The following is a 23,986-nucleotide window of genomic DNA, read 5'->3' as shown; positions in this document are numbered from 1 at the left end:
ACATGACATCTTATGGAGGGGGATTAAAATGGTTGCATGAAAGCATTCTAAAGTGGCCCTCGAGAAAACCTTTCTGAGTTTGAGAGAGCCCATTTTGCCACCAAGGTTCTGAGTACCCTCCTGCTATAACTGTGCATGCTCTTGCTCTGAGAGGAAGGGAGAAATTGGTTCATGGAACTTGGGCCTGCTGCTCTTTCCCCAGCTTGGCTCCTCCCCCTCAGCTGTAATGAATTCAGGAGCACAGCTTTCTACTTCAGGCAACACAGCTGGGAAGGGGGAAACGGCCCGGAATCCAGCATTGTCTTGTGATTCTTCATATATCTGTTTGTAATTTGGTTATAACAGACTTCAGAAAGTCTTTGACTGTAGCTGAGGGGCGCTAAACCAAACTGCTGGCCGTCTGTTGTTTTTGGCAGCATCCTCCACCTCCCTACAGGGAGCACATGGTTAGAAGTGTTCATTCCTGTAATGGGATAGGCAGTAGGTGGAGATAGAGAGCTCCTTTTTTGTCAGCTTGGAGTAAATTCTCCCCTTTCCCCATGGTGATGGAAGCCAGTATCTCGTCATCCATTATAGTGAGGGCAGATGGGAGCAGGTGATCTAATCCTCATTTTGTAATCGGAGGGGGTTTTTGTTTGTATTTTTGGTTTTTAAAAAATTTTTGGCCACACTGCGTGGCATGCGGAATCTTAGTTCCCTGACCAGGGATTGAACCCGTGTCCCCTGCAGTGGAAGCTCTCAGTCCTAACCACTGGCCCACCCGGGAATTCCCTAATCCTCACTTTAGATAAGAAGACAAAGCTCAGCATTTATATGAGCAATTCAAGGTCACAGAGGAAGTCAGTGAGGACCAGAACCCCAGTCTCCTGAAACCTGACTCCAGTGATCATCTACTGTGTTCCCCTGGGAACTGAGAGGCCCTGCCTGGTCCCCCACTAAGCAGTCTTCTACACTCACTGCCCTTCCTCAGCATGTCATTCTTTCCTCCCTAGACTAGCAGTGCTGTCAGCATCACGGGCTGTAGAATAGTTGTTGAGGCAGGTCAGTCTGCTCACATGGGTCAAGTGATCAGGGGAGTTGTACTCATGTCCTTCCCCACACAGCAGGCCTTGGCTTGCTTACTGCTTTTTCATCCCTTTGATGTGGGACCCCTTTTTTTTTTTTTTTTAAATAGGTTTCCCTCCAATAGTTGGGGACTTTTCTTGAGTTGTGTGGTTCTGTGAGTAATTTGGAGTTTGGAGGCAGTGTTTTAGTCCTTGGATTCCTTCCATTCATTTTAGGTGCTGATTATAGCTCAGGCCAGATTTGCAGCTGGAACTTTTATCTATCGGTGTGTGCGCTTAGGTGTGTGTGTATGTTCTTTCTATATTAATCTCTTGTCACTCCAGGGGGGAAAATGCCCCATATAATGTACTTCACTTACTTGGTGACCTAAGGGCATGGTTCACTGACATTTGAGACTTTACACTGAAAAAAGTGATGTGATTTCAAAGCTCTCCCAGCTGGAATTCCATACTTTTTTTTTTTTTAAGATTTTTTTTGGTGTGGACCAATTTTAAAGTCTTTATTGAATTTGTTACAATATTGCTTCTGTTTTATGTTTTCGGTTTTTTTGCCGCAAGGCATGTGGGAGCTTAGCTCCCTGACCAGGGATCAAACCCACACCCCCTGCATTGGAAGGCAAAGTTTTAACCACTGGACCACCAGGGAAGTCCCTGGAATTCCATACTTTTAGCCACAGTGTTGTTTTTGTATTTATAGTTAACTTTTGATGAATCCTCCTCCTTCCTGAAACAGCTCCACTGAGTTTTAGCTGGTGTATGTAGCACTAATTTTTCGTATTTATTTATAAAGTGCATATACATATTGAGTCAAAACAGCATCCGGGCCCCATGTCACTGCTTGTCTTTGAAAACATTCATTCTTATTCAACTAATATTCAGTTCTTTCTCTTTTCTTTTTTTCTGATTATAAAAGAAGCACATCATAGGAAACGTAGAAAAATTAAGTATAAAGAAAAAAATCATAATCTCACGACCCAGAGATAACTACTTTTAGTTTTGGTATATTTCTTTTATTTTTTTCCTCCTATTTTAAAATTAAAATAATCATAATGTCATGCCTTTTAAAACTTTACGTGATCATTTTCCCTTATTGACAAAAACTTTATAAACATTTTAAATGGCTGCTTGAATATCTGTGGTTGGATATTCAATGATTATTTTTATTGTACTGTTTCTTTTTTCTTCCCCCCCCCCGCCCCTCCCCACTTTGGGCTAACTTTTAGTCTGGATTATTTCCTTCCTATAAATTTCTAAAAATTGATTCTGTATGTGTGCAGATGTCTGCTTGTCTCTAAGTACCCTGCAGGTCATATGCATTTTAAGGTCTTTGCCACTAGTAGGCATTTCTGTCTTAAGGGTTCTTGATCTTTTTCAAAGCATCTTAGGCAGTCTAGAACTTTATTGAGCTTTATAGACAGACAGAAGATATATATGTATAATATGTGTATATATATCCACAGGTTAAGGATTAATCTTCGTTTTATGAAGGAATGAACATTGAATAGTTTAATTAGACAAATAGGGCTCTCTTCTAGGTTTTATCTGTTTACATTTGGAACAGCTGTGGGAAAATAGCAATTACTTCTTATTATAGTATTGACTTGAGTGAGCATAACTTTGAGAGCAGAGTTCAGATTACAGAAATTTGAGCTCTTGTGTCTAGGTGTCTATTTGACCCAATGGGTACATGTTATTTCGAGCAAAGATCTATTTTAGTCTTTATGAATGTTCCTACTCCTGTTAAGGTGGGTCTTCTGCTCCCACTTCAAGTTGTGATTTTTGAAGAAAGTAAAATTGGATTGTGGCATACTCTGCAATCTTCTAAGTTATATCTCTGACTTGTTTTTCCTTATAAAATGTAGGACTTGAAATAAGGTCAGAAAGAGTCTTTTTCCATGATTAGGGCAAAAATGTGCATGCTTATAAGAGCCAACCTGAAACCTTTACAAAGTCCCTGAGGTACATACAGCATGCTTCACGTAAAGAAGTTATGGTACCAGCCAAATGTCATTATGACTCTGCTAGCCTCCTTATTTGTTCTCTTCCTTATTCAGGTTCTTCAGCATCTTTAGGAAAAAGTGTGGACCACTCTCTTGCTTCTTCCAGTCATTAGGTACTTTGAGAATTTTAAGCAGAGTAACTTTGCAAATTTCAACTCGGCAAAAATTTGCCAGCAGCCTTCTAAGCATTCTTGGGGTTTGGATAGTGATTATGTATAGACACATCCCACTTTTTCTTCATGATGTCTGGTATGATGTATTTGGTGCTTTTCCGAGTCCTTTTATTTTGCCCATAGTGTTTCTGCTCTGTGGGACATAAACTCACTAGGAGTTATTCCCAGAAAGATACCGTTTGCCCCAGTTAGGATTTAGTGATGAGGACCTAAAGTGCCCATTCCAGGCTCTTTCTGACTTTCTCTACTGAGGCCAGAGGTCTTTGCAGCCTCTTGTCTTTGGCGTGGTTTTTCATTTATAAAATAACAATTTTACCCTCACCTGGGGCAAACGGGTTCCAATACTTGTCTAACCTAAGTTGTTAGTGTTTGCCTTTCTTTATCCCACAGGATCTTTAGGGCCAAGTTATTTTCCTTTCTGTGGAAGAAGTCTCCAGTAGGCTGGCTGAAGGGGTCCTTCTCAGCACGTGTAGCATGCTTTGCCTCTCTAATATTTTTTTTAAATCACATTCACACAAGCACACCCCTGCACCACTACCACTATCCCTTTGTAACTTCGTGTCTCTCCTTGCTGCCTCTGCTTACCCCATTGCAGCTTAGCAGGCGTATCTCCATTACCGTCTTTAGAATCTTCCACCAGTAGTCTAATCTCAAAAGCCAAAAGATACTTTTCAGTCTCTGTCTCTCATCTCCTTTTCTCTTTTTGGCCCTCTCTATAGCATTTTATACTATTTAATAATTTTTATGTGTTTTCCTTCTCTGGTTTCTGTATCCCACCTTCTGCTGGTTCTAGGACTTTTGTCCTTTAATCAGCTTTTCTCCATCCTTGCCCTTTATTTTATTATTATTATTTTTAATAAATTTATTTATTTATTTATTTTTGGCTGTGTTGGGTCTTCGTTTCTGTGCAAAGGCTTTCTCTAGTTGCGGCAAGCGGGGACCACTCTTCATCGCGGTGCGTGGGCCTCTCACCGTTGCAACACTCTCCTGTTGTGGAGCACAGGCTCCAGACACACAGGCTCAGTAGTTGTGGCTCACGGGCCTAGTTGCTCTGCGGCATGTGGGATCTTCCCAGACCAGTGCTCGAACCCATGTCCCCTGCATTGGCAGGCAGACTCTCAACCACCGCGCCACCAAGGAAGAGCCCCCATCCTTGCCCTTTAAATATGGGTTTTCCTTTAGCTTTTTTCTTATTCCAGACCTTTTCCTTGAGTGACATAAAGTGGCTTCAGCTACCACCTTTGTGCTGGTGGCTTAAATCTAAATCTTTACCTAGACCCTTCCTTGTACTTAAGACCCATTTATCTTATTTCCACAGACACTTCTTACTTAATATGGTCAAACCACACCATCTCTTCCCTTCCAACCTTTCCTTTCCTCCTCTTCCCCTCTCTTGGAGAAGAGCATTGCCGTTCATCAAAACCAGACCCTGGACCTCATCCAGTGTTTCTCCCCCTATTTTTCCCACCTCCCACACCAGTCATTTCACCCTCCTCATGTCCCAGTCTCTCCCTCAGCTCCTCTGCTGCACCTCTGCCAGACAAGCTCCCGTCGCCTGTCTTCCACATTGGAATAGTCACCAAGCCATTGTGATCTTTGTCTCCTCAAGTTTTCTTGAATTTGTCCCCCTTCTCTTCATCTCTGTCTCCACCTCCACCACCTTAGTTCAGGCTGTCACCATGTCTCACCTGGTCACCTGCAGTAGCCTCGTTACTGGTCCATCTGCATTTGTACTTATGCCCTGTGATCCATTCTTTGCGTGGCACCCTGTGATGTTTTCAGCATGCAGCTCTGGGCATGTCATTCTCTGCTCAAACATTTAAATGGCTTCCCATTGCTCCTAGAATATAGGCCCAAATCCTCACATGTGGCCATCCCCCCACCCCACCCCAGGACTTGGCCCCTGCTGACCTCATCAGCCATATCTCTTGCCGTGTTCCATTGCATTTTGTCTGTGCTGGCCTTCTTTTATCTCTGGCTTCATATGTGCTGCTCCCTCTGCCTAGAACACTCTCTCCCTCCTTTACTTCCCACTGGTTACCCTTACCTGGTTGATCCCCATTCATCGTTTATATCCCAAGTCAAACAGTATTTCCCGGAAACCCCATCTCCACCCCATAAAGCCAGGTCTCTCCCCGCTGCCACCCCCCATATATACTGTCATAGCTCCCTATCATTTTCCTTTAGAGCACCACATAGTTTGTCGTTCTGTTTAGGGATTATTTGGTGATTCTCTGACCAGGTCATAAAATCCTGGCTGTATTGTCATTCTTTCATCCCCAACCCTATCCTGATGCTTGGCTCAGCGTCTCACCTCAGGTGGCGCATATGGTTGCAGTTCGGTTCATCTCCAGGTGCGGTCAGAGGATGGTCTTCAACGGGGGCTCCTTCTGGTTGAGGACATTCCTACGAGATCTAGGCTTTACTCCTGAGACACATTCTTTTTCTCGCTCAGCTTTTAGATTGATAGGGTTGGACTATGGTGCCACCTAATTAAAAATTCCGTGACTTTTTTCCCCTCGTCTTGGAGGTCATGGGCCTTTTCATTTTCTCAAGCCAGCTTCTAGTAAATGTGCTAAATTTTCAGGTCATACTCAAATGGTTTGTGGGAGGAAGGACTTTGTATCCCATTAATAATTCTCTTTTTCTTCAATTCTGTACATCTTTAACATATAAATCAGGAAGATTAAATATTACTTATAAAATAATAAACATGGGAGGGGTGATTGTTCTTTTCCCCTCTCAGATCTGTTCATTGACATTGGACAGTTTTGTAGGACTGCTTTTGAGACCAAGTGCTTGGTCTCATTCAGAACTCACCATCACCCCAGGATATAGGCATTATTTCCATTCCCATCTTAGGAGGACACTAAGCCCAGCAAGGTAAAGTCACATGTCATACCACAGACAAGAGGTAGAGTAGGATCTGAACCTTGGATTTTATGACTCTGAGTTTTTTCTGTTCGACCACAGAGACCTCCCTCCAGTGGGAGTGTGATATACCCTCAGTCTTTTGGAGGAGCTAGGAAATGCATTTTCTTCCTTTTTTTGCTAATGGGAAGGAATTGATGTTTTTTTTATTGCTTGTAGAGAGAGCTGTATCCAAATACTGTGCAGTAACCTACAGGCTAGCCTGCTTCAGGCAGACCGTATAGCACTTAAAATTATAATAAACATTGCTTAAAATTATTATGTGTGAAAAATGTCCTTTTCCTTTCTACCCTTTGCTTCTCATTTGCCTTCTAGGAATGCTTGACTCCACCAGTATTAGGCTCAAAAGGAGAAACAGGTGAAAAGTTGGCACCTTTGATGCTTGCACAGCATCAATAACCTGGTTCTTTATTAAAATAGTCATTAAGGAAGTCAGTTTGTGGGGGCTTTATTTGCATAAAACTTGCATATTTGAAGGTTAACTTTTTTAAAAAGAACTAATTATAAATAATTCTTCCTATACATTAGTATTTTGGTTTTATCTGGTTTTGTATGAGGGAACCATTGCATAAATGGTGTAAGCATTTTTGAAGGACCCAGGTCATTTTTAAATAAGTCTCTTTTTAAAGCACTTTTATAGGCATCCGTTAAATTGTAAATTTTAGCTTTATGATTACGTTAAGGTTTGAAAATTTGCCCAGTCCTAAAACTGATTTTATTTTTGTTAGTTTCATTTTTATTAGTTTAGTTATGTATATACAATGACTTTTCATTCTTCTTCCCTTGCTTTTGCAATTCCCTATCAGAAGGGGGTTTTTGTTGTGATAGTAGAAGCTCCCTTAAACCTTTTGTGTAGAGGGTCCTCTGGGGAGAAGGAAATACCCTGAAAACACTTTGTGGTATGATTTCAAGTTTAAGAAGCCTGTTCCCACTTGATTCCTCCAATAGATGGTTGGATCGCTCTGGGATCGCTCTGAGAATACTCCTAATTGTAGTCATTTTGTCATTTTCCCTTCTGGGAAGTACCTTGTGTGTTCTGTTGGAAGGGGGTGGGGGTGAGGGATTTCCTCCTCTGCCCCTCTTGAGCTTTTGTGGCTGGACTAAGAATAAAACTGACAGAAGGCAGATTAAGAGGAGAAAAAGAAACAAATTTTAATCATGTGCATGGAAATCTCATAAAAATGGGACCTAAGAAGTAGCCAGAGAAGGCAGCTTTTATACTTTTTAGACAAACAATAAATTTGCGAGGAATTGACAGCACAAAAAAACTTAGGCTTTGGGTGCTTAATTAGAAAAGAATCTAAACAGAATTTAAGCTTGGGGTAGTAAATTAAAGAAGTAAAGTAACAAGGTTTGTATACAGGCTTCTCGGCTCTGAATTCCTTGTCTCTGACAGTAAGTGTGTCCTTCTACCTCCAGATGCAGAGAGAACCTTTCACGTGAGAGATTTATTTCTTGCTTTTCAGGGAGACAGAGGAGGGTCAGAGTCTTTTTTTTCCCTTATATCAGCGGCTTCTTAAGCAGCTTCAATTCAAAATAATCAATATGCCATGGTGGCACATTTTGGGGCAGCCCACTCTGAGCCCCAACAATACCTTTATTACTGATTTTAGTAATGGAGCCGCGAGGCCCTGAATACTGGGATCGGAGCCACGACTTCCTCTTTTCCCTGTATCTTGCATCTTACTCAGCAGCTCCAGCCCTGCTGTGACACCCCAGAATGTATCATTTTGAGATGTCTCCGCTGCCACTAAGTCATATGGAGCATGGAGCTGGGTGAGAGAGAGGTGCAAGTCAGTGATGGCTTTTCAGCGTTCCCGTGTAGATCCTTGAAGAAAAATTAAAAACAGCATTCTTATTTTCAGTCCAAAGATCTATAGGTTGTACTTTCCCTTAAAAAAAATGAATGAAAGAAAGAGAAATTAATTAACTAATTGGGGTTTAAGTAGAAGCTGTGACTTCTACGTGTAGATCCTGTGAGCCTTAGTGGCAAGAGGTGAGCCTCCTGGCAGGACGAGGGGGCTGAGTGGGCACGTTAAGTAATCTTAGGGAGAGGATCAGCTTCCCCTTTCTGCCTGGCTCTCTTTACCCTTCATACGATGAAGCCGTTCTTTGACTTTGAAGCCGTCCTCTGAACAGGGCCCTTCGTAAACTTCTTCATGCATAATAACCCTTTATGATTCTTAATTGGGAGTAGCCAAGCAGTGGGTGATTTTTATATACCGTATGTCCTATAGCACAACAGAGCAAGATAAAGGAACACATGAGTCTTGTTACTGGAAATCTTATCAAATCAAGCCCCTGCCTGTGGTGTTATTTCTAACATAATATTTCTTATGTAAATAATTCTTAGCAAGAAAAAAGTAGGTTTGACAGCGTTTACATTTTGATCGGTATTTCTTACATGAGTTGCTAGAGGAGATGCTTCTAATTTTGTTGTTTTGGAAATGAAATTCCGTCAAAAGGTCACTGTGATGTCGGACCCTGTCATTTCTAACCATCTTATCCCCAAGCTCATCTGCAGCGTGCCAGGTTTGGCTTCCCGCTCTAACCAAAAAAGGCAAAGAATGTGTCAGCCTTGCTTCTTCAGCCAGTTGTCTTGGTACTCCATGCTGGACTGTGTTCCCACAGAGTCAGCTGGATCCATAGGAAGCAGGGGGACATTGGACACATTTTCTCCCTCTGGTTTGAAGAGTCTGTGAGGCAAGATTCCAGCGCTTTGTCAGGACCATAAATCCTCGGCATTATCTTAGAACTACGCATTGGGCCTTTACCTTCTATGTTTTAAACATTTCTTGGCAGTCAGATAAACCCAGGCAATTCCTCACAGGTGCCTGCTTTCCCCTCCACCTCCTCTCCTCAAGGATCCTGAAACAGGGCAGCCGTAGCAGCAAATTTGGTGGAACTCCTGCCTGTTTCATGGCTCCCCATGGCCTCTCTAGGGTGGCGTGGGGTTTGCTGCAGTAGGTGCCTGTAGCAGAATGGAGGGTTCAGCTCAACCCATCACCTCTGCCACCACCCCAGTATAAATTATGCATGAGCAGGGAAGGAAAAGCAACAGCTGCCTGGGTTTGCCTTGTCTTTTCTTGCTTAAGGTAGGTAGTGGAGGAAGAGGCAAGTGTCTGAAGACAAGAGTACGAAAAAGAGCCGTGTGAAGTGTGGGTGAGGTGAATTAGCTGATAGGGAGAGAAGACTGATGAGCAGGAGCGGTGCAGCGGCGTCATCTGCTGGTGTAAATGGTACAGGGCTTGATCTCTCAAATTCCTGTACCAGGCAAGGCAAGGGGGCATGAGCCTTAGATTAAAGGCTAAGTCCTCTGTTACAAGTGTAAGGTATTTTAAACAAGGAGCATGTGGCCACCTTGCCACATCATTTGTCTGAATGGTACTTGGTGATTGTGGGATGCAGCACACTTAAATGTGTCAAAAGAACTTGAATGGGTCTCATCACTTTGAAGTTGGTTTTCATGGTATCATGAAAGGAAGCCTGGATTTCTGCTGAGCACAGGAGTTGCTGAGGGCATGGTTTGGAACCTTGTAGCAGCAGAGCTTGTGGACCACAGTTGTCAGAAGGCAGGCTAGTAGGTTGAGATAAAAGATTCTTGGATTCTCCTGAGGTCTGTTTCCTTTGCCCGTCCAGAACCTAAGAGAATAACTGGAAAGGCAGCTATCAAGGGAGTGCCGTGACCCGACCGGCAGATTCTTCACAGGGACCACCGGGGAAGTCCCTGTTTTAACAGTTTTAAAAGCAGTCTTTACCTGTATTTAGATATTTAGAGTATATATCTAGTCACTCTTGCTGATACATTTTAACCTCTTGTCCCATTGGTCATTTTTTTTTAAGGCTATTTTTTAGAACAATTTTAGGTTCACAGCAAAATTAAGAGGAAGGTACAAAGATTTCCCATATACTCCCTATCCTCAGATATGTATAGTCTCCCAACTATCAACATTCTCCAGGTGTGGTACATTTGTTACTGTTGATGAACCTACACTGACACACTATAATCACCTAAAGTCAGTAGTTTACATTAGGGTTCACATTGGTGTTGTACATTCTGTGGGTTTGGACAAATGTATAATTTATCATTACAGTATTTTCACTACCCTAAAAATCATCTCTGCTCCACCTGTTCATCCCTCCCTACTTCCCTCCAACCTTTGTCTCCATGATTTTGCCTTTTCCAAAATGTCATGTAGTTGGATTCATACAGTAGTTAGCCTTTTCAGATTGGCTTCTTTCACTAAATGATATGCATTTAAGGTTTCTCCATGTCTTTTCATGGCTTGATAGCTCATTTCTTTTTAGTGCTGAATAATATGCTGTTGTTTGGGTGTACCGAAGTTTATTTATCCATTCACCTACTTAAGGACATCTTGGTTGATTCCAACTTTTGGAAGTTAGGAATAAGGCTGTTATGAACATTCGCGTGCAGGTATTTGTGTGGGCATAGATATTCATCTCCTTTGGGTAAATACCAACAAGCATGATTGCTGGATCATATGGTAAGAGTATGTTTAGTTTTGTAAGAAGCCACCAAATTGTCTTCCAAAGTGGCTGTACCATTTTGCATTCCCACCAGCAATGTATTTGACAGTTCCTCTTGCTCCACATCCTAACCAACATGTGGTGTTGTTGGTGTTCTGTGCTTTGGCTATTCTAATAGGTGTGGGGTGGTATCTCAACAGTGTTTTAATTTGCATGTCCCTGATGACATGTGATGTCTTTCACAAACATTTTCTCCCAGTCTCTGGCTTGTCTTTTCATTCTCTTGACAGTCTTTTGCAGAGTTGAAATTTTTCATTTTAATGAAGTCCAGCTTGTCAGTTCTTTCATGGATCATGCCATTGGTGTCCTATGTAAAAAGTCATCACCAAACCAAAGACCATTTAGATTTTCTTCTGTGTTATCTTCTAGGAGTTTTATAGTTTTGTGTTTTACCTTTAGGTCTCTGATTCATTTTGAGTTAATTTTTGTAAAGGATGTAAGATTTGTGTCTAGATCTGGTTTTTTGCATGTGGATGTCCAGTTGTTGAAAATACTATCTTTTCTCCGCTGTATTGCCTTTGCTCCTTTGTCAAAGATCAGTTGATTATATGGGTCTATTTCTGGGCTCTCTGTTCTGTTGCATTGATCTATTTGTTTATTCTTTTGCCAGTATTGCGTTGTCTGGATTACCACAGCTTAAAATAAGTCTTTTTTTTTTTTTTTAAAGTGATCAGTTGTTGTTTTTTTAAATTAATTAATTAATTTATTTATTTTTGGCTGTGTTGGGTCTTCGTTTCTATACGAGGGCTTTCTCTAGTTGGGGCGAGCGGGGGCCACTCTTCATTGCGGTGCGCGGGCCTCTCACTGTCGCGGCCTCTCTTGTTGCGGAGCACAGGCTCCAGACACGCGGGCTTCAGTAGTTGTGGCTCACGGGCCTAGTTGCTCCACGGCATGTGGGGTCTTCCCAGGCCAGGGCTCGAACCCGTGTCCCCTGCATCGGCAGGCAGATTCTCAACCACTGCGCCACCAGGGAAGCCCTAAAGTAAGTCTTAGAATCAGGTAGTTTCTAACTTTGTTCTTTTTTAACATTGTGTTGGCTATTCAGAATCTTTTGCCTCGCCATATAAACTTTAGAATTAGTTTGTCTGTATCTACAGAATAACTTGCTGTGGTTTTGTTGGGATTGCCTTGGATCTGTAGATCAAGTTGGGAAGAACAGACATCCTAATAGTATTGAATATTCCTATCCATGAACATGGAATATCTCTCCATTTATTTACTTCTGTGTTCAGTCATCAGAATTTTGTAATTTTCCTCCTATAGATCTTATACATATTTTGTTAGATTTATACTTAAGTATTTCATTGTTTTGGGGCTAATGTAAAGGTATTTGGGTTTTAATTTCAAATTCCACTAGTTCATCACTGGTATATATGGGAAAGCAATTGACTTTTATATATTAACCTTGTATCTTGCAACTCTATGTTTTTTAATCCTTTTCAGTGAATCCCACTTTCATCCTTTCTCTAGTGATGCCCTCCTCCTAGGCTCATGCAACTGCTCTTAAAATAGAAATCCCTATGGGAAGGGAACGAGAAGAAATGCCCATGGCACAAGGAGGTATGGGCATGATCCATCCACTTTCATAGTGGCCTGAAGAGAGGACTTTAATATGGAACATATTTCCTTTTATTAAAATGAAGTTTCTGTGGTGATATCTAGAATATAATAGCAGCCTAAGCATGAGATACCTCTCCACTCTCCTAAACAGAAATAAATGGGATTTTTTTTTTTTTTTAAGATTGCCTTTGAAGAGAGTTATTTGAACTTAAGGTAGTGTGGGGGTGTTATCAGATCAATCACTTTTCCTTTTTTAAAAACTATTTATTTATTTATTATTTATTTATTTAGGCTGCACCAGGTCTTAGTTGCAGCATGTGGACTTCTTAGTTGCGGCATGCATGCGGGATCTAGTTCCCTGACCAGGGATGAAACCCAGGCCCCCTGCGTTGGGAGTGCAAGAGTCTTCCCACTGGACTGCCAAGGAAGTCCCAGCCACCTTTCCTTTTGACTTCAGGTGGACTTGCTAAATTAGTCTAAGGATTACCCAAGAGTGAGGACCCCTGGATTCTGATCTCAGGGCAGCTCACTAGAGACTCAGTGATTTTCAAACTGTTCTTGAGGAATTCCTTCAACTGAAGTGCTCTGTAGCTACCCAGACTGGATGGCTCTGAGTTGAGGTGGCTTTTCATTTGTCAGCTTTGGTCAGAGGATTTGGGCAGGGAGCAAGGGGTAACTATTCAGTAACTATTTTACCTTTTTTGTACCTAGAATTCAGGAGAAGTTAAATAAATGAATCCATGTCCAGTAATAAGAGAATTGGTCTTCTCTATTAATTTCCTGTGAAGTCTGTGAAACCAAAGAAGAAAACTATTTGTGGAGGGAAGGGCAGAGAACCTTCACATTTTAGGTCCTCAAATTTGAAAGTAGTTTTCAGTTTCAAGAATGAAAGGTGATTACTTTATGTGGTGTGCTTGTGCGTGATATTATCTTTTATATATTGTTAATTCATTGGGCAGCTGTGTAGACACCTACTGCTTACAGGGCACTGCTGGGCATGGTGGATGCTGGGTGAAGCATATAGGTCTGGTCCTAGCCTCCCGATGCTTACTAGTTTGATGGAGGAGTCACTATCAATAATTAATGTAAGTCATTTTTTTAGTTGTATTAAGTCTACGAAGGTAAAAAATGGGGTGCCAGGAGAGCTTACTTTCTTAACCTGTCCCTTGTCTGTTCGTTTGATGGCTTGTGTGAGCAGCTCTCATTTCAGGTGGAAGGCTGACCGCCACCAGTCATGTAGGGGTGGAACCTCTCTGCCCATTTCCCCATTCCCCTCTTCCACTCCTTGCTTGGAATTTGTCTTTACAACTCAAAGTAAGTGTTCTTCATTTAACCTTTTTCCTGTCTTATCACTCTTCCTAGGAGTGCTTAAGCTTATGCCCTCAAACCCTTTGCCTCTCTAAGTATGCATAGGTGTCTGGCATGAAGGAATCTGGAACTTGAAAAAAAACCTTACGGGTGGTCCAGTTCCTTCAGTTTTCAGATAAAGAAGGATGAAGGAAAGGAGGGAACACGTCCACAGTCACACAGAAACTAAACGAGCCAGAACTAAACCCAGGGCTTTGAGTCTCAGCCCTGTGCTTTCTGTTACCTTCCTGCAGGAGACGCTTTAGTCACCAAGGGCCCAGCCTCAGGAACCTCCTTATCCTTGCAGAAACACCAAGGAGGGTGACACAGTTAGAGGGAAAAAGTCAAGCCCCAAAGGGGTTGTAAACCACAGATCTCACATGGCCCAGAGTTGTTACTCCATACAGATTTACCAAGAAGACCTTTTAGCTGGGAGCTGAGGAAAGAAAATAGTATGTTCAGTTCCTGTCATCAGGGGAGTCATATTTTAGGGAAACAGAGAAGTCTTGTATGTATGGAGAGAGTACCTAAGAGCAGTCTGTTAGGGGCGCAGTGCACAGGAAAGCCAGTGGAGATGGGGACCAATGCCTTGGATAAGGAGGAAAGATTTTTCTAGAGCAGTGGGACTCAGCAAGTAGGCGAAGGAGTGGAGTCAGGACTTTGCCAGGACCAGGAGAAGAAAGAGATCCCTTCAGGCTTGAGGGGAATCCTGAACAAACGGCCTATGCAAGCTCTGGCATGTGCATGGGGGGTTGGGAAGTTGTAAGAAGTAACATTTGGGCAGGAGCTAATTTTAGAAGATCTTGCTGCTGGGAGCAGTCATGGAGATAGTGCCGTGCCATGCTTCCCTTTCTCAGAGGAGTGACTTCAAAGCCGGGCTTCTGGAAGATAAGTCTGTTCAGGGGAGTCTACTAGAAGGCGTCAGCTGGGCCTTGCTGCAGTTCTCAGGTGTGGAACAAGGAAGTCCTGGACACAGGCGGTGGCGGTGGGAATTTTGAGCTTCTGTAGTCCTTGTCTACGAAGATAATAACTCTGGGTTAATCTAAGTTTAACACACAGAATATAGCTTTATAGTGGTTTTCCTAGCCATGTCTAGGTGGAGTTTTCAAAATGATTGTAAAGCTTAGGCTTTATTTTATTTTATAAAGTATTCTGAAATAGATAAGAACCAAAGACACTGCAAATACAAAACATCACTTTTTACTTCCAAATCTCAAGTGCTTAGTTGAATACCATTTCATTCACTGTTGCCACTATTGAACTCTTGAGCTTTCCTTTTTTTATTTAAAGTTTTGCCTTTTGAGAGTTTGAATGAATGTTTAGCTGAATGGGGGAGGGGCTGTCTGGTGAGGAGCACACAGAGCAAGAAGGTGAGAGTACCTGTATCTGCTCTTTAAACCTGGCCATCAGCACACACAGACTTAACTGCACTGTGTTCTCTTTGTCTCCTTAGGAATATAAACAGAAGCTTGCTCGGGTAACCCAGGTCCGCAAGGAACTCAAGTCCCATATTCAGAGCTTGCCAGACCTCTCGTTGCTGCCCAACGTCACAGGGGGCTTGGCCCCCCTGCCCTCTGCTGGTGACCTGTTTTCAACTGACTAAGGCAGGTGTCATGCCCCAGACTCCCATCTGTACCAGCAGAAAGAAGAGGGCAAGTCATGGTTGGAAATAACCTAGTAGCCCCTGGTTCTATCCCTCTTTCTGCTCGGCCCCCCCAGCCTCAAGAAAGAACCGCAGGGTCTGATTCTCCTCTCCAGCTTCTCCTGTTGAGCACAATTGAGGACAGTGGCGAATGGAATCCAGTTTAGATTTATATTTGGAAAGAATACAAACTCACTTCATGTTTCCATGCCCCTGTTGGTTTTTCGTTCTTAGCTCTCTCTTTACACCCAAGAAGTTATGAAAATCATGTGTAGAAGAATCTTGTCTCTCACGACAGCATTGTGTCATGAAAGCAGCTTCTCTTTTCTGAGTTGGGCTTGTTCAAGTCCACTTGAACTTCCACTGAGGGACTCACTTCTGGAGTCGTTGGCTTTCCTGGCTGCCATCCACCCCAGAGATTGGAGGCCCAACTGTTGAGCAGCTTTGCCATAAAGAGTTTGCCAAATCTCGGATCCTCCCTTACTGTGACTTATAGCAATGCGTAGTCAAAGGTGTGACTTATAGCAATGCGTAGTCAAAGGTTGGGTGCATTTGTGAGCAGACTAGAGGATCTAGCAATAAGATTCAAAGCTGATCTGGGACATCAAGTCATAGGTCAGAGAACGACTAACAGGGATCACAAGCATGAATTAAAAATAAGTTATTTGCTTTAGGTTCCTATCCAACAACCTTCCCAGGCTGCACTTATCAAGGGTGCCACCCACGGTCAGAGAGCACGTTCCTAGAAACATGATCTTTGCCCCAGTTGGTTGTGAAGGCGGTTGTTAGAAATGGCACTGTGGGCCCCCAAAGCTAAAGGCATTCTGGGAGTCCGGGCTCTGCGTGGGTGTTGCTTTGACCCTTTCTTTTGGGGAGTCGGGCACACACTAACATTTAATTCACTGCGTGGGCACATGTCCACAGCACGGTGACTAAACTTGAAAATCTCCCCTGCAAATATGACACTCTGTGCATGCTTTTCTGTCCTTTAGTTCACACCACTGCACGTGTCCTTGTGCCCCTAGGAGGAGGAGTACTTTGTGTCAGATGTTACTGAATAGCTCATCTTGGGAAGGGGGAAAGTGAGGGATATTAATTGGGGGTCTTAATTCCATTATCATGCCAGCTGACATTATGACTATATAATGTAGTTAGAAAGAATTATTACCTTGCTTTTTGTAAAGGTTAGGCCTGCTGACTGTAAGTCATTCTAATTTGGCAGGCTTATTTTTAACATTGGAAAGGACAGAAAACAATTTGCCCCAATAGTGTAATAGGAATTATAGCCCAGAGGCTGAAATCCAAAAGCTATAAAAAGGAATTCAGTGGAGGGGGCTTCAGAATCTCCATTATTTTGAGTTGCTCTTTTCAGGATTACCAAAAAGCCAATTACATGTAATTTTACATGTTCAGCGTGTTAGAACATAACGTCTGTTTTTAAAAGTGTAACAGGCTTCCCTTCAAGAAGCTCTCTTGCCTGCCATGAAGTGAAAATGATAAAAAGTCATAGCAGGTATGCAGTTTAACTCTGTGTAGAACCTAGTAGCATTTAAGCTATTTTTCAGATTGAATACGGTCTGTGTGTTGTTTGCATATTGACACTGCCTGTTGTCCTGTCATTACTAAATTAATGAGTCTATATATAAAGTTTTTCTCCCAGAGGCCACAGGGCAGTAAATGACTTTTACTAAAATTGCAAAATAAATTCCAGTCTTTGCTGTTTCTATATATAAGCCCCCTGCCCGCGTGGTGTGCTGCTTCAGCCCCGCAGAGGAGCTTGCTTCTGAACAGACCCATCTTGCACAGACTCTGTGCTTTATTTCACCAGGGAAGCAAAGTCTTACCAGCCACAAACCAGCCAAAAAGGTGTAGTGGATATCTGCTCTCATCAGCTAGGTGAAAATGTTACAACATAATGGATTTTGCCCACTGCTCTGTTTTATCTGATTGAGTCTTTGACTAGAAATTGGTGCATAATCATTACAGGGAGAGCAAGAAATGAAACTGTAGCAATTATGTAAATGAATGTGTTGGCCTCTTAACACCTGTTACTAGTGGACTTCCTGTAAGGAAGTTAGTTCTGTTTTTTTGTTCAACAAAATGTGCTTTTGTTTTTTAACTCTTAATTTTCCCACATCCTCCCCAGGAGTGCTTTTTACTTCATTTGTTTAATTTAAATGAACCTTTCTCCTTGTATGTGTGAGGTGATCTGGCAGGGCGGGGTGGGTGGGTTTTGTTCTGTGTTCTCCTATACTTAGGGCATCCGTCGGCCTCCAGGACCTTTCCTTTAGGTCTTCTTCCTCAGAAAGTCTTCAATCTTCCTTTGTTTTTTGTTCTGTTTTTTTTCTTAAAGAGTATTTTTAAAGCTTAAATTTGTATATTAATTTAGGACTTTATTTAGAAGTATAGGCTGCCATTGGCGGTAGCAGTATATTCTGAAATGTCTCATAGATATATATTTTTGAATAAAGATGGTGTTGTTGAATGACATTGTGTAACGTTTCTTTTCCCTCCCCTGTTAGGGAACACCCAAAGCTTTGTTTGTAATCAGTGGGTAATTAGTAATCAACAATAGAGATTGTGCTGTCTCTGCGGAGTCTTGTCTCTTAGGAGTTTTTGTGACTGTTTAGTAGCCCATAAATACTCAGCACTTAGATAGTATTTTTTTTTTTTTTTTTCCTAAAGTCTTTTTTTTTTTTAATTTATTTTATTTATTTTTGGCTGTGTTGGGTCTTCGTTTCCGTGCAAGGGCTTTCTCCAGTTGTGGCGAGCGGGGGCCACTCTTCATCACGGTGCGTGGGCCTCTCACTGTCACGGCCTCTCCTGTTGCGGAGCACAGGCTGCAGACACGCAGGCTCAGTAGTTGTGGCTCACGGGCCTAGCCGCTCCACGGCATGTGGGATCTTCCCAGACCAGGGCTCGAACCCGTGTCCCCTGCATTGGCAGGCAGACTCTCAACCACTGTGCCACCAGGGAAGCCCTAGATAGTATTTTTTGGTTCTTTCCAGGGGGTTAATTAGCCAATTCACACAGTACACAGGAGAGGTACCTTCATAGTTTTATCTTCATTGTACAGAAGTGGGATTGATGGAGAGAGGTTAAATGACTCTTTCCCTAGTACCACACGGTCTCCGACAGATTAAAACTTGGAAGTTCTTTGATTTCAGCACTTGTGTTCGTACCACTAGGCCTCCTAAGAGAGATTTGATTTTGGCAGTACAGTGAAAACCACTCTGAACAGTAAAATAAACATGTGAGATAATTGCAAACCCAAGTGGTATGTCTTTTAAAAACATTTTTTGTGGGTTTCTTTTCACTTTTAAATTCAGTGAGAGCATATTGACTATTATTGGTTAAAACTCAAAATAACAAAAAATGGTTTGCAATACTTTCCTTTGAAGCAATTGATATGTTTAGAAGGATGATTTTAACCTTTCTTACTGGATGAGGGCAGCATTTACCAAAAGAAGTACAGTTACCAGTTTATCCCGTTTATCTCACGACGCAAAAAAACTGCCGTAGCCCTGGTCCTTCAAGGCTAAATGCAGCCCAAGATGAAGATCAGATTTGGAAAGTTGAGACTATGCATTAACCAAGTTCTGTCTTAAAATATAAAGGTTGAATGTAATATGTGAATCTCAGGAGACAAGATCTCCTTCTGTGTCCCCAGGTTTCATGGCCTAGTTAATGTCTTCACTCCTGCCTATAAATAGTAAGTCCATAATTCCTCTGGTTTAATTAGCACTTCAGGCTACAAAATGTGACTCTGAGGTCCTCAGAGCTGAGGATGGAACTAACTACCCAAGAGTTCATGAATCTGTCAAAATGCTTAACCTCTGTGATTAGAGCCATTAACAGTGTGACCTTCCTAGGCAAGGTGCTTTCCTCTCTGGGCCTCAGTTTTCTTATCTTTGAAGTGTGTTGGACTAAATTGTTTCTGGACACCCGCCAGCCCTAAAGCATATGATTGTTGTCTTGCAGGAGAAGAATGCAGGACTGAAGTCTGAGAATGCTGGATGGCATTTGCTGGGTTCTCAATAGTATTTGATAGATAGAGTAATAATATCATCATTGTGCTGTATACGCTTATTTTTTAAAAAGTTTACATGAAATCCTGGAGACTGTGAGGATCAGAACACGAGACAGTGCGAAGACTAGGAAGATGAGAGTAAACACAGTAGCTCACTGTCTGGGGACAAACAGTCTGTGTTTGGTTTATTTGAGATCTTTAAGAAAAAGCCACCCTCCAACCTGGTTTGCTGTCTTGCTTTCTCTTAAGATCATTCATCTAGCTAAACTCATTTCTCATTGCCACCTCTGTGGGATTTTCCATTTAAAAATCATTTTTCCACTCTGAGGCACAGATTCAATTAAGAATCCTTTATTCTCCTGTACAGTATATTAGGATTCGCACAGCTTTATCTAGTGTTGAAAGCCCAGTTTGTTCAGTTTTTTAAGACTCTGAGACAGTTATTTTACAGTAAGAATTCACTTCTACCCCTGGTTTGATAAATCTTAAAATTAGCAGTATGCATTAGAATTTACCTAATACTTTTTACAAATAAGAGGCAGCTGTAGCAAATGATAACCCCCATCTTCTGATCTCCTCTCACTGTGATGACCTTGGGCAAGTCCCTCAGCCTTTCAGGACCTCAGCTGCTGCTTAAAGGAAATGAGTGAGGTTGACTAACCTATGAAGTCCTTTCCAGATCTAAAGTTCTGTGACTAGGCTTTCAGAATATTTCTTCCTATTGAGAATCTTACTAATAATACCTCACTCTGTAGATTTTTAAATGCCAGTTATCTGTATGAACTCATGAAATCGATAAGGTAGTTATAAGCATACCTATTAATAACTTTAAATGAGATGTTTGTAAAAAGGACCTAGTACCATGTCTGGGACAAAGTAGGGGCTCAATAGTAGCTGTTACTATATTCAAATGATTGTAGTTATTTAAATGCACATGTAACAAGAGGTTAAAATAGATGTTTTTTGCAAGGCAGCAATAGATACCACATAAGTATACCATATGCTGTATTTATAATGGAGATGGTCGAAAACCTGTAGCCATCTTAAACTCCCTCACCCACATCAAGGATATAAAAGAAGAGCTAAGAGTTGAAGAAGGAGAATTTTTGGTGGGGATTTCTTTGAAGAGAGCCATTTGTGTGTTTGGAGTCTCCTCAGCAAGAGTAATGGGTGCCAGTTGCCCCTCACCTCAAGGCTAGGGAAAAGGGCCTCACTGGAGCTTAATGTGCATCCCCTGTAGGGTGACAATCTGATAAACTATACAGACCCCGGCCTGGAAAAATCTAAAGGATGAGATACCAGTGGCTGGCTGGGTGCTTTGATGATGGAGCAAAGGAGAGGTGGCAGAGGTGCGTGCAGCCTCCACTCCCAGAGCTTGTTGGGCCGGGGATGTGTCTCTGCCTCCTGAGGACCAGATGTGGGCTGCGTGCAAGAGAACTGGCACGGGGTCATCTCAGAGCCTGAGCAAGAGGCGAGGGTTTCCTCCAGGAGATGAACTTCCAACTCGCGGTGCTGATGAAGGATCAAAAAGCAGAGTCATGGGGGAAGTCATCACCCCTGAGGGCTCCCTGGGGCATGAAGATGGCATGACAGGGAGAGAAGAGAGGCCGGATGAGCCACCCTGAGGAGCGTTGGAGGAGGCCACATGAGAAAGACAGTTAAACTCTTGCCAAGTCAGTGCCCAGTCACCACAAAGCCTCAACTAAGGATGTTTTCTTGCTTTGCCTTCATTTCCTTACTCCCACGGCCCTACCCCTGGAGAGTCAGAAACCTTAATACACAAAGAAGGCCTCACTTCCCTGATGCTGGCTTCTGGCCTGCAGCAGGCCCAGAGAAGGCCTCAACTTCAAATGATAAGCCATTTTGATTTTAATGGAATTGGACGTTTAAATTTCTGAACTGAGACTGTTTTGCATCTTAAGTGTGACTACAGGATGATATGATGATGATGTAAGATTGACTAGAGAAGTTGTAGAGGCCTGATTTTCTTCTAGAACTAAGGGATACGCTAGTCCCACAAGTTGGATTTCAGGAGACGGTAGGAGACAAAAAGTTGCTTTGTGATTGTAATTCCACAAGCCTACTTGTTTATCGCAATGGTTACACATATTTATTTTATGACCTTTAATTCTTTTAATTTTTGAATTTTATTTATTTTATTTTTGGCTGCTTTGGGTCTTCGTTTCTGCGCGTGGGCTTTCTCTAGTTGCGGCGAGCGGGCGCTACTCTTTGTTGCGGTGCTCAGACTTCTTATTGCGATGGCTTCTCTTTTTGTGGAGCACGGGCTCTAGGCGCGCAGGCTTCCGTAGTTGTGGCACACGGGTTCAGTAGTTGTGGCTCGCGGGCTCTAGAGCACAGGCTCAGTAGTTGTGGTGCACAGCCCTAGTTGCTCTGCGGCATGTGGGATCTTCCCAGACCAGGGCTCGAACCCATGTCCCCTGCATTGGCTGGCAGATTCCTAACCACTGCGCCACCAGGAAAGCCCAACCTTTAATTCTTGATTCATTGTTTTATTTTTGTTAACTTAAAAAGTTCCATTTCCACATCTTCAATTTGTTTCTTAATTAGTAAGTTCAAGAATTATCCTTCTCTGTGTATTTGAACACTTTTTTAAATTGTAGTAAAATGCGCAATATAAATTAACCATTTTAGCCATTTTAAAAGTGTACGATTCATTGGTATTTAATACATTCATGATGTTGTGCAACCATCACAACCTAGTTTTAGAATATCTTCATCCCCTCAAAAGGAAACCCCATAGTCATTAAGCAGTCACTCCTACTCCCAACCCCCTGGCAACCACTAATTTGCTTTTTGTCTTTATGAAATTGCCTATTCTCGATATTTAATATAAATGGAATTTTACAACATGTGATCTTTGCGTCTGGCTTTGTCCATTCACCATAGTGTTTTCAACATTCATTCATGTTATAGCATTTATCACAATTTTATTTTTTTAATGGTTGAACAATATTCCATTGTATGGCTATCCATCAATATTTATCAGTCAGTTTATGGACATTTGAGTTTTTTTTATCTTCTATTGTCAGTAGTGTTGCTATGAATATTCTTGTACAAATTTTTGTTTGAACACCTGTTTTCAATTCTTTTAGATACATACCTTGGAGTGGAAATCCTGGGTCATATGATAACTCTGTGTTTAACTAATTGAGGAACCACCAAATGATTTTCCACAATGGCTGCACCATTTACATTTCCATCAGCAATGGATGAGGGTTCCAATTTCTCCACATCCTTGCTGTGTTAGGGTTTTCCAGAGAAATAGAAGCAGTAGGATATTGATATATGTAGGTAGGTAGGTAGCTAGCTAGCTAGCTAGCTAGCTAGCTAGATAGGGATTTATTTTAAGGAATTTGCTCACAGTTGTGGAGGCTTAGTAAGTCCAAAATCTGCAGGGTAGGCCAGCACCTGGAGACCCAAGAAAGAGGTGCAGTTTGAGTCCAAAGACAGTCTGCTGGCATAATTCCTTCTTGCTCAAGGGGACATGTCAGTCTTTGTTTTATTAAGACCTTTGGTGGGTTACCCACATTGTGGAAGGTAATCTGATTTCTCAAAAGTCCATCCATTTAAATGTTAATCTCATCCTAAAAACACCACAGAAACATCCAAAATAATGTTCAACCAAATATATGGGCACCGTGGCCCAGCCACATAAAATTAACCATCACATTTGCCAACACTTGTTATTTTCCATTTCTAAAATTATAGCTGTGTTGGTGTCCTAAGGCTCCATAAGAAAGTACCACAAACTGGGTAGCTTAAAACAGAAAATTCATTGTCTCACAGTTCTGGAGGCTAGAAATCCAAAATCAAGGTGTTCACAGGGCCATGCTCCCTCTAAGTCACTACGGGAGGATCCTTCCTTGCCTGCTCCAGTTTCTGGTAGCCCCAGGCATTCCTTGGCTTGTGGTAGCATGACTCTAATCTCTGACTCCATCTTCACATGACCATCTTCCCTCTGTGCCTTTGTCCGAATTTCCCCCTTTTATAAGTAAACCAGTCATATTAGATTGAGGCCCACCTTAATCACCTCATCTTAACTTGATTACATCTATGAAGTCCTTATTTCCCAATAAGGTCAAAGTCTCAGATACCAGGGGTTAGTACTTCAACATATTTTGCAGGGGAGGGGACACAATTCAACCCATAACAATAGCTATCCTAGTGGGTATGAAGTACTCTCTCATTGTGGATTTGATTTGCATTTTCCTAATGACTAATGACATTGTGCTTCTTTTCATGTGCTTAATATTCTTTGTATATCTTTGGAGAAATGTCTATTCAGGTCCTTTGCCCATTTTTGAATTGGGTTGTCTCTGTTGTTGAGTTGTAAGAGTTCTTTATATATTTTGGATACTAGACTGTTATCAGATACATGGTTTGCAGATATTTTCTCCTATGCTGTAGGTGTCTTTTCACTCTCTTGATAGTGTCGTTTGATGTATATAAGTTTTAAATTTTGATGAAGTCTATGATCTATTTTTTCTTGTGCTGTTTGTGCTTTTGGTGTTATATTTAAGTAAACACTGCAGATCCAAGGTCATGAAAGTTTACTCCTATGTTTTCTTCTAGGATTTTACACTTTTAGCTCTTATATTTAGGTCATTGGTGCATTTTTTAGTTAGTTTTTGTGTACGGTGTGAGGTAAGAGTTCAACTTCATTCTTGCTT

At 41.9% G+C, this 23,986-nt stretch overlaps 1 protein-coding gene across 11 annotated transcripts in view; it reads left to right on the top strand.

Annotated features, from left to right (window-relative positions):
* RPRD1B (regulation of nuclear pre-mRNA domain containing 1B) overlaps nucleotides 1-23,986 on the top strand; it is a 103,343-nt gene that overhangs the window by 37,681 nt on the left and 41,676 nt on the right. For 2 of the 11 annotated variants that reach the window (XR_014236025.1, XM_082362015.1), the window contains exon 7: nucleotides 15,077-15,227. The exons of 6 other annotated variants lie outside the window; for them this stretch is intronic. Coding sequence is in view for 2 of the 5 variants with exons in the window: in XM_082362015.1 (XP_082218141.1) it covers nucleotides 15,077-15,226 (150 nt within the window). In the remaining 3 variants the exon portion in view is untranslated. Of the gene's footprint in view, nucleotides 1-12,186; nucleotides 13,591-15,076; nucleotides 17,754-23,986 lie in introns of those variants that run through there. 3 more of the 11 variants (XR_014236026.1, XR_014236027.1, XM_082362014.1) reach the window with 3 other exon arrangements.

This window comes from Balaenoptera borealis, assembly GCF_965194805.1.
Source record: "Balaenoptera borealis genome assembly, chromosome: 16".
In the NCBI taxonomy this organism is placed as follows: Eukaryota; Metazoa; Chordata; class Mammalia; order Artiodactyla; family Balaenopteridae; genus Balaenoptera; species Balaenoptera borealis.
The sequence above is the reverse complement of the archived record's forward strand: the minus strand, read 5'-3'. Positions and strand labels throughout refer to the sequence as shown.